Genomic DNA, 17,238 nt, shown 5'->3' with positions numbered 1-17,238 from the left:
AGAAACACTCAGAGGCAAAGCGACCTGCAGTGATCCAGAAAGTAAATTGAAATCAAAACCTACAATGGAGTATTTGGGCTAAATTGTGAAAATAACATCTTTAATTCTTAAAGTAGTCCTGTTATGAGAGTAAAGTCATAAGTGAGGGAAAACATTTAAAGGAAATATTATCTGAAAAGGGTCCTATTGTATGATTTTAATACAATTATTTCATTTCAAACCTTTATTTATCCAGGTGTATCCCATTGAGATCATTGATCTCTTTTTCAAGGGAGACCTGCTCAAGTAGGTTCCACATGAAACATAAAAACAACAACAAAAAGGACATCATACAGCATCATTACAGGAATTACAATTTACATAACTATCCACATGAACAGGTACCAACAGCTTCCGATTGAGTAGCATCCAATCGAGCTTTAAAAACATTTAGTGGCACCAGATTGCTCAGTTTCCATTTCAATTGCAGACTATTCCAAGACAGTGGAGCTGCGCATCTAAATGCTATCTTCCCTAAGACAGTCCTAGCAATCAACTTCAAATCAACACAAACATGAACACAGCACCACACACAGTGAATTCTAGTCTCTGCCTTTAACCCATCCTTAAACAAGAAGCAGTCGACTGCTATATTACAATGCCCAGTGTGGGGCTCTGGTGCCTTGCTCAAGGTTACCTCAGCATGACCAGGAGACCAACTGCCACCTCACAAAGTATCAGTCCCCACTCTTCACTTGATCCATTCAGGGACTTGAACCTGCAACCCTCTGGTCGCCAAGTCCCTACAAACAGAGCTAGTTCCGTTTGCAACATGACTCTCAATGATTGATACATGGTTGACATATAACCTTATACTTATCATTGTGTTATAATGTGTTCCCTGATAATACTTATCAAGCGAGATATCATTTAGTTTTTTAGATTATCACTCAAGGGAAAGTTCTGCTCCATGGAGAGCTGCTTCAAACAGCAAAGCATTTAAGCCAATTTAACTGTTTCACATGTTGCTATAAATGTTAAATACAATCACGGACGTGCCTCAGACCTATTCTGTGGTAATTGTCGATGACGCTGCAGCTTGGTTTGATCTCACTTATTTCGTTACTCTCAAAACGTTAAAGAAATTTTTTCTCGAAGGTATGACTTTTTTATCATGACTCAGTGGCCATTCTGAAATAACATAATCTAAAATAAATATATATTTTTCCAGATACTGACCCTAATACTCTGTTGTTAAAACCTTATTGTTTCATGAATGCATTTTAAACACAAATGTTTCTTACTGTAAACTTGAAGCAGGGTTGTGCTTAGATTGATTTTTTCCCCCAGACCATCGACAAGAAGAAAAAAGACTTCAGATTTATCGAAAAGCCATGCCCAAACGAGGGCCTGACCCTGCACCAAGATTTCAACCTCACAGCAGACATAACAACGGACAAGATTTTCCCAGAGGTACAGTTTGAATTGCCAGTCAGCAATCTGATCTGTTCATTGTGAATATTATTTTATTATGGTTCATGTAGATAGGCCAGGTTCCTGGTATTGCTAATGATGACTAGACTAGAATGTATGTGACACTAATTAAAATGGGACAGTTATTCATTTTGTAAATAATACCTGTGTCAACCTTGCAGTGAGACGTCAAAATGGCTACTGTTTGATATATCAATATCAAGGGAACTCACAAATAGTCAGAACCTCAAGATCTCCACTAGACTTAAACATCCCACTGAGGTGGATTACCTTTGCACCATCAGCTTTTTAATTTACAACCACCAGGCATTGGAATATGTTTCGAGCTGAGCGTAAAATATGATGGTATTTTTATTTCATACATCTGCACTTTTGTTGATTATTCTGTAGTCCATTTACTGTTGTTTGTCTTATCTTACCCCGGCTGATATCTCACTAAATCCACTGTTTTAATTGTTCCCTATATTGCCCCTATGCCCTGTAAGGTGTCCTTGGGTGCTATGAAAGGCGCCCCCCAAAATAAATGTATTATTATTATTATGTTTTTATCTACCCAGGGACTGCAGATGGAAATTAGCTACTGTAAATTCTACCATACATCATCTCTTCCCTTTTTGTAATTCATGTATTGTTATGCATGTTCCTTGTTTAATAAAGATATAATAACAAGATATGCCATACAGACAGAAGAATTAGCTATGGTTCAGTAGCCAAAATCTGTTAATCTAGGGGAGCGAATGTGAGAAAATTGATGCTTGTAATTTACCAGTGGCATATCAAATTGTGGACTTAGTCAAAAAAACGGCATGCATACAGTATACCATCAAACTTAAGTTCAACAATAAGGACTTCTCCATTTGAAATAACCAGCTTAATTTTTTCTGTTGGCCATGTGACTAATTCACTTTTTTTGAACAACTGAAATCTTTAGTTTATTCAATATTGACCCTCACATCTCATTTTGTCATCTCTCCCTGTTATTATTATTTTTTTTTTCTCACACAGAAAATAACCCTCAGCAATGATAGCCAAGAAAAGCAACACTCAATATTCTTTGACGTGGGCTTTGAGAATCCAGACAGTAACTTCCACCTTACTCTCTCTCAACTTAACAACTCGGAACCACAGTGTGAACCAGTATGGAGCTGTGTGATGCGAAAAGGTCAGTGGGCATTATTACTTACACCATATGAAAAAATAAATAATTAAATCTGTCTTTTACCTTTAATTAACTAAGGTGTTATGCAACATGATTATATTAAACAGAGCCCAATCCCATTGTATGTCCAAACATATAAAAATGAACTTTATTTTAACGTGTTGATGAGAATACTATACATAAAAAAGAAATATGAAAAATCCATATTTTGTATGTTCTGTATTTCAGTTGAGTTACGAAGCTCTGGTGATTCAGATGGTAAGATGCTGCATATTAAAAAAAAAGGTTTTCTAGAATGTTTGTTTTTACAGTTATTTAAATGATATTTCCATTACATTTATAAGAATCTTAACATACACGTTTTTATTCTTTGTATTAATGCAACACTGCATATTCCTATTTCTGCAGTGAAAGAGACAGGTGGACAACCCTCCATTACTGGTAAGTTATTTTCTGTCGTCTGACTGTGAAGTGCTACAGAAAAGCTGTTTTTAAAGCAACCTTTGATTCAAGATTCAAAGATGTATTGTCATAACTTAAACACAACTATGGTGTTGTTAAGGATGAAAAACTTAGATCACAGGTTCCTCAACAGTGCAATTACTACACATAAAAACATATATGGAAAAACAACAAAAAAAATGTAAATTCTGCAAGCTTAGGTGTTGAATAGTCTTATGGACTCTGGGATGAAACTGTCTCTGAGTCTGGTGGTTTTTGTCCTGTTGCTGCAGTACCGCCTGCCATTTGGCAGCAGACATAACAGTTTGTTGCTGGGGTGATGGGGGTCTTTGATAATCATGTGGGCTTTCTTCCTGAGCCGCTGGGAGTAGAGGTCCTCCATGGATGGCAGCTCCGTGCTGGTGGAAACGGTGAAACTGCCATACCAGGCCATGAAGCAGTGGGTCAGGATGCTCTCTATGGTGCACCTGTAGAAGGTCAGGATGCTCTCTATGGTGCACCTGTAGAAGGTCAGGATACTCTCTATGGTGCACCTGTAGAAGGTCAGGATGCTCTCTATGGTGCACCTGTAGAAGGTCAGGATGCTCTCTATGGTGCACCTGTAGAAGGTCAGGATACTCTATGGTGCACCTGTAGAAGGTCAGGATGCTCTCTATGGTGCACCTGTAGAGGGTCAGGATCCTCTCTATGGTGCACCTGTAGAAGGTCAGGATAATCTCTATGGTGCACCTGTAGAAGGTCAGGATCCTCTCTATGGTGCACCTGTAGAAGGTCAGGATCCTCTCTATGGTGCACCTGTAGAAGGTCAGGATAATCTCTATGGTGCACCTGTAGAAGGTCAGGATCCTCTCTATGGTGCACCTGTAGAAGGTCAGGATCCTCTCTATGGTGCACCTGTAGAAGGTCAGGATACTCTCTATGGTGCACCTGTAGAAGGTCAGGATACTCTATGTTGCACTTGTAGAAGGTCCGAATTCTGAATTTTGATTTACAGTTACAAAAAAATAGTGATGATACATGTGGTGCATAGTAATTTAAGGCTGTACGATATGGACATAATCAAATTTCCTAATATTTCTGGTCAAATATATTCCACCAAAATTGTAGGGTTGATTATTGGTTCTTTCACAAAATATGTAATATAGGCACTTAAACCAGGAAAATACACTTAAGTGATATGACTTTATCCAAAATGTAATACAAAGTGTAGTCTGACATCACTATGATATCCATATATGGCCCAGCCCCAATTAATTCACTTGAGATAGGAATGACCTTGGACACAGGTGCTGCAGGATTTTATGCATTATGGTGCAGTGTGTTACCAATAGTTTTCTTGGTGACTGTGGTCCCAGCTGCCTTGAGATCATTAACAAGTTCCCTCCCTTTAGTTCTTGGCTGATACCCCACCTTTCTCATGATCATCAATACCCCACGGGGCGAGATCTTGTGTGGAGCCCCAGACCGAGGGTGATTGATGGTCATTTTGTGTTAATTCCATTTCCGTATAATCGCACCAACAGTGGTCTCCTTCTCACCAAGCTACTTTCTGAGTGTCTTGTAGCCAATCCCAGCCTTGAGCAGGTCTACAAACTTGTCCCTGAGGTCCTTAGACAGCTCTTTAGTCTTGCCCGTGTTGGAGAGGTTGGAATCTCATTGATTGATTCTGTGGACAGGTGTCTTTTATACAGGTAACAAGTTGATATTAGGAGTACTTTTTTAAAGGAAGAGGACTTCTGTAACCGGTCTGTGGGAGCCAGAATCCTTGTTTGTTGCAAGGGGATCAAATACTTATTTCCCACAGTTAAATGCAAATAAATTGTTATCTTGTATATAATGTCAATTTCTGGATTTTCTTTTTGATATTCTTACTCTCACTGTTAAAATAAACCTACCATTAAAATTATAGACTGTTAATTTTTTTGTAAGTGGGCAAACTTACAAAATCTGCAAGGGATCAAATACTTATTTCCTCCACTGTATTTAAAATAAAGAAGTCACTGTTATAGAAAATAAAATATTTGTTTGGAAATGTATCAAGTTGGCTTCATGGTATCATCAACACTTTACTCATTATTCCCTCCTTCCTCAGGTGAGCACTTTGTGGATAAACATAGAACCGAGCTGACCGACAGAGTGAACTGCGTTGGAAACATTTTGGATCGGCTCCTTGGGAAAGAAGTCATCCAACAAGCGATTTATGATAAAATCAGGAAAATCCCAACCAATCAGGAGAAGATGAGGGAACTCTTCAGTGGTCCCCTGAATGCAGCAGGGCCTCGTGGCAAAGAAGTCTTCTACAGAATCCTTGAGAAAGAGGAGAAATATCTCATTGATGAGCTAAAGGCGGCGGCAGTGGCTTAGTCTGTATGGACTTGGTCTTGGAACCGAAGGGTCGCCGGTTCACGTCCCGATCGGACCAAAAAAAGATGGAGTGAGCTGGTAGCTGGAGAGGTGCCAGTTCACCTCCAAGGCCACTGCCGAGGTGCCCTTGAGCAAGGCACCTAACCTCGAAACTGCTCCCTTGGCGCCGGGTACCTGGCAGCCTCTCTGCTCTGCCACCTCTCCTATCTGCATGTGGTTGTGTGTGTGTGCATGTATATCCTCTGTGTTTGTGCATGTATATCCTCCCCTGTGTGTGTAATGTGTGTAAACACAACAGAGTGGGGAAATAAATTTCCCTGTAAGGGATTAATAAAGTGTATCTTCTTCTTCTTCTTCTAAAGGGAAAGAAGTGAATGTTGTGGAGAAATAATTTTTTAGACTAAACGTACATTGTGCCTAAAAAAAAAAATGTCTTAAACGATTCCAATGGGGAAATAGTAATGTAAATGTCTCTGTAGGGAGTTCTATCAAATATAGCTTTTGCACCTTCATGTTTAATCATAGCTCTTGCCCTTTTTTACACTTGGACCAGTCATATTTTATAAAATGAATACGTTTTCCTGTAAGGTTAAAACCAGATTCAGCAAACCATGTAAGTCATTCATGTAATGTAAAGATGTAAGAAATGATTTAGCGTTCTCACCTGACATGTAATGTTTTAATCCAGCAAATCCCAGATGGATTGAGTCTGCTTTTAACCTATTTTTTATAAATTAAAGGATGCTTGATCATGAATGATTATCCTTAGGCTTTGCATGCAGATTTTATCTTACATTTTTGTGCTAAACGATTCTATTGTTGTTTTTTCCCTCATGAAAATATGTTTACTTTTGGAGGCCAATGTTTTCTATTTCGAAATACATTTTTAATAAACTCTTATAAATATTACACATGTCGAGTGAATAGAGTGTTTTAAAAGTTGAAGCAGACATAATGATGTAATGAAGTTAACAGATTTAGGAACGTCACTTTCCTCCTAGATTTAAAAAAATGTTTACATATTATTCTTATCATTTATTAAACTGGTTGTTCAGAGGGATACTGGAAGAAGGTAGTATTCTTTTGACGTTATCCACAAACTTTGCTTTATTAACCAACCTCAATTTCTGTGAACTAATTGTTTAGCCTTACCTTCTTGTATGTTTGGATGAAGCGAGGCAGGACTTTACTTGGTGATGAAAGTACAGTTTATACATTTAAAGGGGAACTGCAGCAATGTTTAGATATCCAGTCTGTTTAGGAGTCTTGTAAAGTATAGCTGCCGCATGAGTAAACAAAGTTATATAAAGCCTTATGTGGCTCTAGAGGGAGCTGTGATAGATAATGCCTGTTGGAGTTCAATACTACACATTTGGAAATGTTATGTGTTTGTATAATGTTTGATTTTCTCATTTCAGTTCTAAATTCATGTGTGGGATGTCGGTCATGAAATGCTTTTTAAGGATTCATTTTAAAGTGTGTTGTTCCCCTCTGAAGTGATGCTGTATTACACTCCAGTCGAACCCGTCCCTCCAGCCTCACCACTGCACCCCCAGATGTTATATCAGCAAAAGTGCAGCTCTGTAATGTCTGTGTGACGACTGAGTCTGGCAGAGTCAGTGACATTCTTTAAAATACTGGTAAGAATGTATCTGTTTAAAACAGCTTTTTATTTTTGTTTTATATACCATTTTATTTCCAATATGTCCCATCTGCTCTATTATTTCTGTTATTTGTTTTATTAATATTATGGTTGGGCTTTTTATTAAGCTTTGTCTATGTAAAGCTCACGTAACTTTGTTTTTAAAAGTGCTGTATATAAAGTGCATATTATATATGTGCTGGTTAAATTCAGTCCACAATAGCTCTTCTTTAATATAGGAGTTCACGGCTTGGGCATGAAAGACAACTCTGCCTGTTTTAAACTTCATGTTGAGTATGATAAATATTGTGAGTCTGTATAATTGTTTTCTATTGTTTTAATTTTGTCAGAGGAGTACTCACAAGATACACAGTAATGGTTCTTCATAGCACTTGTGGGAGTAGTCTTACTAGTACTGATTCCTACAATATCAATATCTTTAAGAATGTATGGCAGAATGTTTTTTCATCCCTCATAATTTAATATCATTTTTATTGTTAGGAAAAAGGGCGGTGGTTTGAGCAGTAAAGAGAACCACATGACTTCAGAGAAAAGGACACACACGTTTAACTTCCTCTTCTGCAAACTGAACGAGAGGTAGAAATGTGGTTGGATTTAAACGTTGTCTCTGTTTTCATAAAGTTTAAAGATACTGAAATATATTGAGAACCTGTAGGAAGCAGACTGAGGGAGAAAGAGAGAAACATCCGGTGAGTTTTATCTCTGCAGCACGAACAGGTTTAACGTTCACGAGACAGATCACGGCCAGCTCGTGTCCCGCAGTTATTGAACATTAATGTAAGGATCTCAACTCCAACTGTTTGCTTTCACTTGAACCTTGAAAAATGCTACTTTTAGTATTGTCGAGTTTGTGCTGCGTGGAAATGACCATTTCCTGGGCTGTAAAGCTTTTAACCTATAAATACATGGATTAAAAAAGAGAATTAGTAGGCTACTTGTTTGAGCCATTTTTAAATAACAAAATGGCAAACAATCTGTTGTGTCAGCTTCTCAAATTATTTCCTAAATAGTTTTATATCATTGGAAATTGAGCCTCTTTAGATTTGGACTGAATTAGCTCAAAATTGTTCGTTAAGCTACCACAAACTGATTTTAACCTTTCATGATGGCTCAAAGCTGTGCATGAGAAGTTCTTAATGAGCCTTTCACTTTACTTGTAGCTTCTTTTTTTTGTTTCAATGACTTTATTGTCTGTTTCTGGTTCACACATGTATTCATAGTACTTTTTTTCTTGAGCTGAACATTTGGAGTTGTCATTTAACCGAGCCTCACAATGTGTGGTGTAGCCTAAGCTAGTTTTAATGGTTAATTTCTTAGTGTGGGGACCGTTAAAGAAAGAGAGCATTTTGTTTCTCTTTCCTAAATGTATAGGAGACAACAGAGGTATGTGTAAAGTCTAACAACAATACATTTTTTTAACAGCTCCTTGATCCTCGACAGCACCTGATCTAAACACAATGGAGGAAGGTAGGTGCACAGGTATTACGGTATGTACACAGTCTCTTAGTTTGAGTTAAGGTTGGCTACAACAAGCTGAGTTTAAAAGCAGAATCTGACTGGAAAACGTATTTCCTTCTGTTTCATCATTTAGGAAATTCTTCACTCGACTTACACAATAGCATATTGTCGACTAATCAGTTAATTTGGTTATTGGGTTGTTTTTACCGGACCCCGGATCTGTAAAACTTAATTTTCCTCACAAAGAATCATGCAGAATCACCACATTAAACTTGTATTTACCAGAGATGTGCTGCTCAGTTTCTTAGAAGGAATTCATTCAGAGTAAAAGGTAATTTTCCGGTTTTGTAATATTAGATGAATTTGAGGTTTTACCACTTTTTATTAAATATATCGTGATGCATACAGTATTATCGCTAACCACTTTGCCTTTTCTTTCCTCAGAGCTATTTGTGGATGAACATCGATTAGCACTAGTCCAGAGAGTAACAAACATTGGACCGATTCTGGATGAACTGCTCTCATATAAAGTTATCAATAGAGAACATTATGAGGAAATCCTATCCCTCCATGGCCCTCAGGAGAAGATGAGGGCTCTCCTAAGAGGGCCTTTGAGAGTCTGTGGACCTGGAGGAAAAGAAATATTCTACAAACTGCTGAGAGAACATGAGTCAGATCTCCTCGATGACCTTGGTGATGAGAAATATAAGAAGAATAAGAAAGACATGGAGGTGAGTAAATATTTGATTTGAAAAAGGATTCTAATGAAAGTTTTGATATCATATGGTGGGCCGCTCATATAATCCAAGCGGCAAACTCTGGGGAAGAGCCGGGACGCCAATGCGGAAGTGCCACAAACTGCAGTTCATATATTGGCCGATAGGCGCTGACTGCAGAAAGGAGCAATTTCCATAGAGCCCCATGTTAAAATGCCCAATTTCACAGCCTAAAAAAACATGTTTCTACCTATGGATCCAATAAATATTATTATGTATATAGTTAGATTCCACCTTCATGATTATGGATCTGTGAGTGAATTGTTTTCTAACACGACCCTTTTATTTATATTAGGTCTTAAAGTTTTTGCATAAATTAGGGCGTGGTCACATTGAGTGACAGCTCTGTCAAGTGACTGCTGCTGTTAGCTTCTTGTCTCTCTGCTAGCTGCTCCGTCCGTGAAGCTACAGGGACTCTGCCTGGTCAGTTCATCCAGGGAACACAACTTGATCCCGGCCGTGTTTATTTGTTCTTCATGCTTATATATCGGACTATTGTGACTCGCTCTGCGGTTAAAACAGACGGTGCATGAATGCCGTTTTGCGGTAAGTGAAATTCGAGTACTTTATTTATGTGTTTATGATTTTAATCAGCTACGTAATGAATGTTAAGGCTTGGGTTAGCGTGTAAGCGAGTGGTAGCTACATCGGTGCTAACGATGCTAATCGTATCCTCCAAGTTAACTTAAAACCATAGACTGTATATATAAAGGTTAAAATGAAATAGACAAGTGTTAAGCGTTAAGTGAGATAGTACTGTAGAACAAAAGGCTTCTGTTTGAGGTTGATAAAATAAGGTCATCCTTGTAACTTAGAGAGATATTTTATTATGTAGGTAGGAACTGTATGCATCGCTAAGGTTAATTTAAATTGGCTATGCTCAAGTATGTAGACAAGCTAACGTCGAAGTAGTGTATGTGAAATCAACCTCACAATAAGATGTGTGTATATTACAATTATTAATGTCATATTTCAAGATGATTACTTAGATATTACAATATGGTTGGTTGAGCTGGAGTTCATTATTGAGCTTACACGTTAACGTCACAGTCATCTGAAGAACGAACCCAAACGTTGTTGTTTTTATTAATTGCATTACCAAATTGGTATCAAATAAACAGTAACACAACAGCATTGGTAACACAACTTCCAAAGTTACAGTAAAATAAAAAGAACCCTGACTCGGACAATACACAATCCAACATGTTCAACAGAAGAGAATAAGTTATATTGTTTGTACACATGGTTCTTTACATATATATCTGTTTGTTTAAAGTTTCCAGGTGATGCAGACAGGATGGACCAGAGAGTGAGAGACAGAACTGGACTCCTCACAGCAGTGAACTTCAGCACAGGTACAAATACTCTTTTTTCATACTGTACAAAGAATCAAGAAAGATATTGGTTTAAATAAATGAAGTATTGACTTTAATACACTGATATACATTCCATTAAACAATACTAAATACTAGATCACCTACACATCAGTGAAGTTGAGGGGTTTTTCCATGCAAAGGGTTACATTTAGATGTTAACAAGCAATATGACTGTCAGCTTTCTAATTGAAGGTATTGAAGGCAAAGCTATTAGTGACAACTGCTATTTATCTTTGTCTGTAAAAAACGTGGTAAAAGTTATGATTTCAGTGAGAGAACAGAGCAAGCTTCTACAGTTGCACTAAGTTTTGATAACAGTTAAATATTATTTTGATAATAAAATATATTTCAATGTTGATGAATGTCATACTGTTCATTCATAATCTGATTGTCTTTGTAGCTCACTGTTGAAATAAAATAAAACATTACAATTACAAAATAATTATATCTACAGCCCCTAAACACAAGCACACCTCTTTCATAAATAACACACTTGTTCTGCAATAATATGCTTTATGTTTCCTGTAATTTTTGTTAGGAAAGGACATGCCTGAAAGACACGATTCAGCATCTCCTCTTTCTCTGAGGGTCAAGAAGAACATCCAAGAGGAAAATTAAAAGCTGATGTTATGAGATTTTAAGACCAGTACAGGACATTCACTAAGAAACTACTTTTATTGTGAAGTCAGCTGATCGAATGCACCTATTTCCACATCTACACTCCATCAGCTGATTAATTCTATTTGCCTCACTTTATGAGCTTCACAACATGTACCTTGTACCGCAGAGTTTGCAACGCAAATAAATGGGGCCAATCTTCAGTCGGATGTGAATGTGTAATCTAACATTTTCAGTAAGAATAATGGACAAAAGGAGTGCAAATACAAATTCAATTTATTGAAATCTGAACCAAAAGTTAATCAAACATGTTTTAAATAAAAAAGCACATATGGACAGAAGGTGTAAACCTATTAAATGTATAAGTAAACACATTTAGTCAAATAAAGTGACAGACAAGGCCTGTGCAGTTGGTATCAGCTATGCCCAGCATGGGCTCCTCCATCAGGCCTGGTCCTTCTCGCAGAGGAACGACCCTCAGTCCTCTCCAAACCAACAGACTGGACGTCCATCACACGGAGGTTTCTCCCTGGAGTCTCTGCAGCTCTCTGGACACCACGCTGTCTCAATCCGTCCACACTGAATATGAGAGGGGAAAATGAAAATAATAAATGCTTTAGACAATAAGAAATATAAAGTTGACTGTTGAGTTGCTCAGTTTTTTTAGATTGTCAATACTATTACTGTATAACTAATATCTCAGGTTAAGAGGCACCTTCAAATAAAGATTGGTCTTTAAATACATTTTGTCTTTTGAATTGTTTGTCTAAAGTCAAGGATCTAGAACTGGTACTTATAGTTTTAATGATACAGTCTGGTTATAATGCGGTTTGGAGGAGGCCTCACAGGTAAGAGCACTAACTAGCTACCATCACATGCACCTTAGCTTAACTTAAATGTATTAAACGTATAATTAAGTGATAGCAAAATATAAATAACTAATGTCATGCAAACATATTAATATTTGCTTGATTCCAGTGTTGCATTTAGCACATTGCATACAAACGTTAAGGGATTTTAAGATTCTGAAGTATTATGCTAAAAAGTCAATAACTTAGATTATTATTTATAGTTTTGCTGAATAGTTTCATGTCCGCTTACCTTAGAAACGTAAAATGTGACGGCAGTGTGCAGATGGGAAAGCATGTTAGCTTAGCTTCTTAGCTTGAGCTAGCTCTGTTACTTCCCAGCTGGAGGCAGAAGGTCCCGCCTCGGCTCCGCCTCTTTGCCCTTATTTGGAGCAGGCTGGAGCAGGCGGGAGTTAGACTCAGACGTCACTGTCGAGCCGTTAGTGGCCGACTCCGCCTACTAAGGGCTTCTCGGCAACTCTGCAGAATCCTATGGGTGACGTCACGGACCCTACGTCCATTTATATATACAGTCTATGATATAATCACTGCCTTTGAGATGCAATAGGTTTATGCAATAGAGAGTAAAATATTTTGAATGCGCTATAAGCCAAACATTTAAAACAACATTAGTGAGCTTATCTCACTTCTTTTCTGAAATCGACGAGGAAATCCTTCACTGAGAAAACATGATTTAAAATGATTGACAACCTTTCAAATCATCCACTGACTCATTAACCGCGTTCACACCGGAGTACTTTCACCGTACTTTTCGCGTTTTAGTTCCGTGAGTACCCCTTATGTCGCGTTCACACCAAAAATCGTACTTAATCTCGGGTACTTTTACCCCCATTTTTAGAGCCAGCTCAGAGAGCGTACTTTTCTGTGGGTGAAAAGTGCTCCAAAAGTTCCCCAGTGCTGATTGGCTGGGCGAATTGCAAACCACGCCCATACAACTCTGAAAATGTTGTGTGGGGACGCCATTGTTTTTCCTCGCTACAAAAACACAACGCTCCGTGCGTTGTGTTTGTTTTTGAAAGCAGTTATGGCAAGCATCAAGAAATGATGAGGAGGTGTCGGCGCTTCTGGAGATCTACGCCGAGGAGGCGACCCAGGGAATGCTACTGAAGCCAGTTCGGTAGCTTTCACTCGACCTGGGAATTGTGCACAGCCGGCTAAATATAAAGAAACTCAGGACCACGATGAAGGTAAAATCAACTACATGCACTGGGGTTTTAATCTGCACAATAATGGTCTCAGATGTACTTTTATTTGCTCAGTAGATCAAGCTAGCCATGCTAGCCATAATAGGCTAACACCGGCCCCGGCTAGCTACATCTAGCTAGCTAGATATTCTCCGCTGTATGAAAACGTTTTGACTTGTGAATAACTGTGCAGTGTTTCTGTAATTTGCTTCACTAACTCATGGCACTAATCGTCTGTTTCAGGCGAGGATGGACAACTCTCGGGATTGGAAACAAGTGAGCTTTGCATTCTAGATCACAGCGCTTTGTCGTCCTCCTTACCAGCAACCAAACGCAAAGGTACACACACTGTAACTTTGTCTTGAAAGAACGTTACGCATCGAACTGATGTTCACAATCATGTTTATTTCATAATATTCATCATATTTTATGTTTAACTTGCCTCAACAACATTAAACAAAGTTCAAGCATACATGAAGCACTCTTCAAAAAGGAACAATCCTCCGTGTTTGAACCTCTTAAATCGCTGCATAGCCGATTTATTTGGACTGGATTATCCCAGAGAGGCCAAACATTCTTTATAACACAGTTTCAGATTTGTGAAACCTTAATTCTATTTGTGAAAATACAAAAAACACATTCCTAGTATGTTGTAAAACTACATGGCGACTAAACTTGTATATTGTATATTGCTTATTTTCCCCTCTTAGGAAAGCGGACACGGGATGCGAATTTCTTTGACACCGCCCAGGCGTTGGAGGACCGGCGTGCCGTGGTGAATGAGTCGCTGCGTGGAGATCAGATGGTGCTGTTCACCAAGGCCCAGGAAACGGAGGACAAGATGTTCACCTCGATGGAGCGCCAGGCAGCAGATGGAGCGCCAGCAGCACCAGGATGAAGTGTGGGCGCTGCGCCATGAGGAAGCGTCGGCGCAGCGGCAGGATGAGCGACAAACTGCATTTAATAACAGTTTATTTGGTATAGTTTTTGTAAATACTGACACACGACACACAACGTTGCACTAAGGTGTGCATGCTGCTGAGAATATCCCTACACCTGGGACAGTTTATTTTATATTGTTATTACTGTTATGACTTTATTTTATATATAATGTTTACTGACATGTACAACTGACACTTTATTTACATTTAAAATTGTTCTATTTAACGTTATGTCTTGAGAGTGCAATAAAGAAAACCGACATGGCGATTAAGCTTATTTCTCCTGACACTTTATCTTTTGTGACCTGTGTAGCATCCTATACATCACATGTAAGTGATTATTCTGATACCATCATGTTTCATCGGTTATAAACTGGCAAAGCTTTATTTGTCATTTATTTATCATCAATGTTGCAACCTTGTGGGGGAATGGCAGGGGCACATACACAAATATGACAATTTATATAATTTTAAATATTATTTGACCTAAACTTTTAATTCCCCCCATTTCACACAACACAACATGGAGTCCACTATGGGCCAAAACTAACATGTATGTTTGCATAGTGTTTATGGCAGACGGATGCAGTGGGTCTCAGGAAGATATATATATATATATATATATCATTAAGGTGGGTTTGCTGCTGAGACTCCCTACAGCTGGGAGTTTATTTTATATTGTTATTATATAGTACAACTGACACTTTATTTTATATTGACAATGTTTACTGACATGTACAACTGACACTTTAGTTACATTTAAAATATTTCTATTTAATGTTATGTCTTGAGAGTGCAATAAAGAAAACCGACATGGCGATTAAACAGATCCTGTATCAGTTTTTCTTCTTCTCTTGTTTTGTAGCGGGTTGCAAACAACTTTAAGATGCTTACCGCCACCTACTGTACTTGTAATCTTCCCTCAGGGAAAAGTACTCCGGTGTGAACGCGATCTGTACTAAGTACCCTGGGGTTAAAAGCGCCAGGGCTCTTAGTGCCGGAACTAAGTACAGGAAAGTACTTGGTGTGAACGCGGCTATTGGGCCCTGTGTGGAAGAATGGGTTTTCCTTAACCAAACAACAATGTTTTGGGACAAACATCCACTTGAGTACAAAAATAAAAAGATTTGAAATGACACACGACGGATTCAAAATCAGACTATGGACAATTGCCATGGGATTAAAATGATTAATGATACAGATATGACATTTTGGACCGCCATGGATGTAAACTGACACTGTTGTGGAGGCATACAACCGCAATACAGTAAATCTAGTTTTGGATATACAATCTAAAAGTTAATCTTGGTGATAGAAATAAGAAGAGACTCAGTCTCCAATCTTGGATGTGTATCACACACATAACCGACAGCCTATCCTGCATACACTCTAAGATATCTCCTTTAAACTTTACAGGTAGAAAGCATGGGGGCTCAGAAGATACTTCTTGAAACATTGAATGATTTGAGTTCAGATGAGCTTAACCAATTCAAGTCACTCATTGAATTAGAGGAAAGTTTCCCACGGATCCTAAGGGGTCGACTCAAAGTGGCAAACACAGATGAAATAGTGGATCTGATGGTGAAGACGTTCAGCGGAAAGTGTGTGAATATGAACAACACGGTTTTAAAGAAGATGAACAGGACTGATCTGGTGCAGAGATTGTCAGACATCAGCTCAGGAACCAAAGGTAAGAGAAAACAGACAGAAATATGTGAAAATATACATTTCTATTTCATAAAAATATATTTTATGTATATTCCGATACCAAATGTATCTTAAGCCATTGAACAGTATTAGAATATCTTTAAGTGGATATATAAATAATTATATTGTCACTGTGGAGGAGGTTAGTGTGTCACATTGGGATGAAATAAATGAAATGGGCCTTTTCCTTTTTTTTTTGTATCCTCAGAGGAACCGCTTCCTTCTCTGATCCAGAGCGTGAGTAAAGTCCCATCAATTTCACACAGTGATCTTTGACTCAGTAGATTAAGAAGACTGTTAATAATCTTCATCCTGAACTTCATTTTTTTGTCCCAGATAGAAATATTAAAGAAATAATCTGATCGTGCCAAATGAGGTACACATACGTTCTTAGCCATTAACATTATGTATATAGTATTTGTTCAAATACACAGAAAAGATGAAACTGGTTAAACAGCCACTCTGTTGTAAAATCAAGAGGCTTATCGCAGTTTTTCTACCACAGCCTTTGAAAGAGTTACCTAGGAAGTCAAATAAAGTCATGATTCAGTTTTGTGATGAATTGGATAAACAATAATAATTGCACTGATACGTTGTGCGTGACATGGCTGATGTTCTCTTACCATATCCACTATTTTTAAAACACTGAAACTGACGAGATGTAAACAAAAAAAAATCTGTAATCATTCCAGCTGAGAAATTGCTCTTTTGCCCCATTAACATCTCCTTTGATTTTACCAGGTGGAAACGATGGCGTCTGTCATAGAGCTGCTTCTGGAAACACTGAAAGATTTGAGGGACCAGGATTTAGAGAGTTTTCAGAGGGTCCTGAGTCAAATTCAGTCTGACAATGGCTACCCACACATCTCACTAAGCTGGCACATGATGAGAGACAGGCAGGACATGGTGTTTTATTTGGTTCAAAATCACAGCGAGCACAGACTGCTGGAGATGACCACTAAGGCTTTTGAGAAGATGAACAGGACTGATCTGGTGCAGAGGCTGTCACAAAGCAGCTCAGGACCCAAAAGTAAGACTAATGAAACACAAACATCTTTAAATCATCAAACCTGTTTATCCTAAGTTAATAAGCTCTGTATTCTACTTTTTAAGTTATAAATATAGATGAAACCTATATTTATAATGTATTTATATCCTAGTGAACAAAATATGTTTCATGACTAATCA

At 38.1% G+C, this 17,238-nt stretch overlaps 2 protein-coding genes and 1 long non-coding RNA gene across 3 annotated transcripts in view; all 3 read left to right on the top strand.

The window, feature by feature from the left end:
- LOC117500509 overlaps positions 1-6,222 on the top strand; it is a 78,167-nt gene extending 71,945 nt beyond the window's left edge. The window contains exons 33-34 of the mRNA XM_034153381.1: positions 5,187-5,440; positions 5,821-6,222. Coding sequence (XP_034009272.1) covers positions 5,187-5,440; positions 5,821-5,832 — 266 coding nt within the window. The 3' untranslated portion in view covers positions 5,833-6,222. The remainder of the gene's footprint in view (positions 1-5,186; positions 5,441-5,820) is intronic.
- Positions 1-17,238, top strand: part of LOC117500508 — a 182,873-nt gene that overhangs the window by 9,066 nt on the left and 156,569 nt on the right. Inside the window, exons 5-7 of the mRNA XM_034153379.1 lie at positions 15,760-16,033; positions 16,259-16,287; positions 16,792-17,080. Of these exons, the coding sequence (XP_034009270.1) occupies positions 15,760-16,033; positions 16,259-16,287; positions 16,792-17,080 (592 nt within the window). The remainder of the gene's footprint in view (positions 1-15,759; positions 16,034-16,258; positions 16,288-16,791; positions 17,081-17,238) is intronic.
- On the top strand, positions 1,209-3,239 carry LOC117500519. Its single transcript, XR_004557794.1, has 4 exons — positions 1,209-1,452; positions 2,479-2,635; positions 2,861-2,890; positions 3,041-3,239. It is a non-coding gene; the product is annotated as an uncharacterized LOC117500519 (long non-coding RNA).

This window comes from Trematomus bernacchii, unplaced genomic scaffold, assembly GCF_902827165.1.
Source record: "Trematomus bernacchii unplaced genomic scaffold, fTreBer1.1, whole genome shotgun sequence".
NCBI classification, from domain to species: domain Eukaryota; kingdom Metazoa; phylum Chordata; class Actinopteri; order Perciformes; family Nototheniidae; genus Trematomus; species Trematomus bernacchii.
The sequence above is the reverse complement of the archived record's forward strand: the minus strand, read 5'-3'. Positions and strand labels throughout refer to the sequence as shown.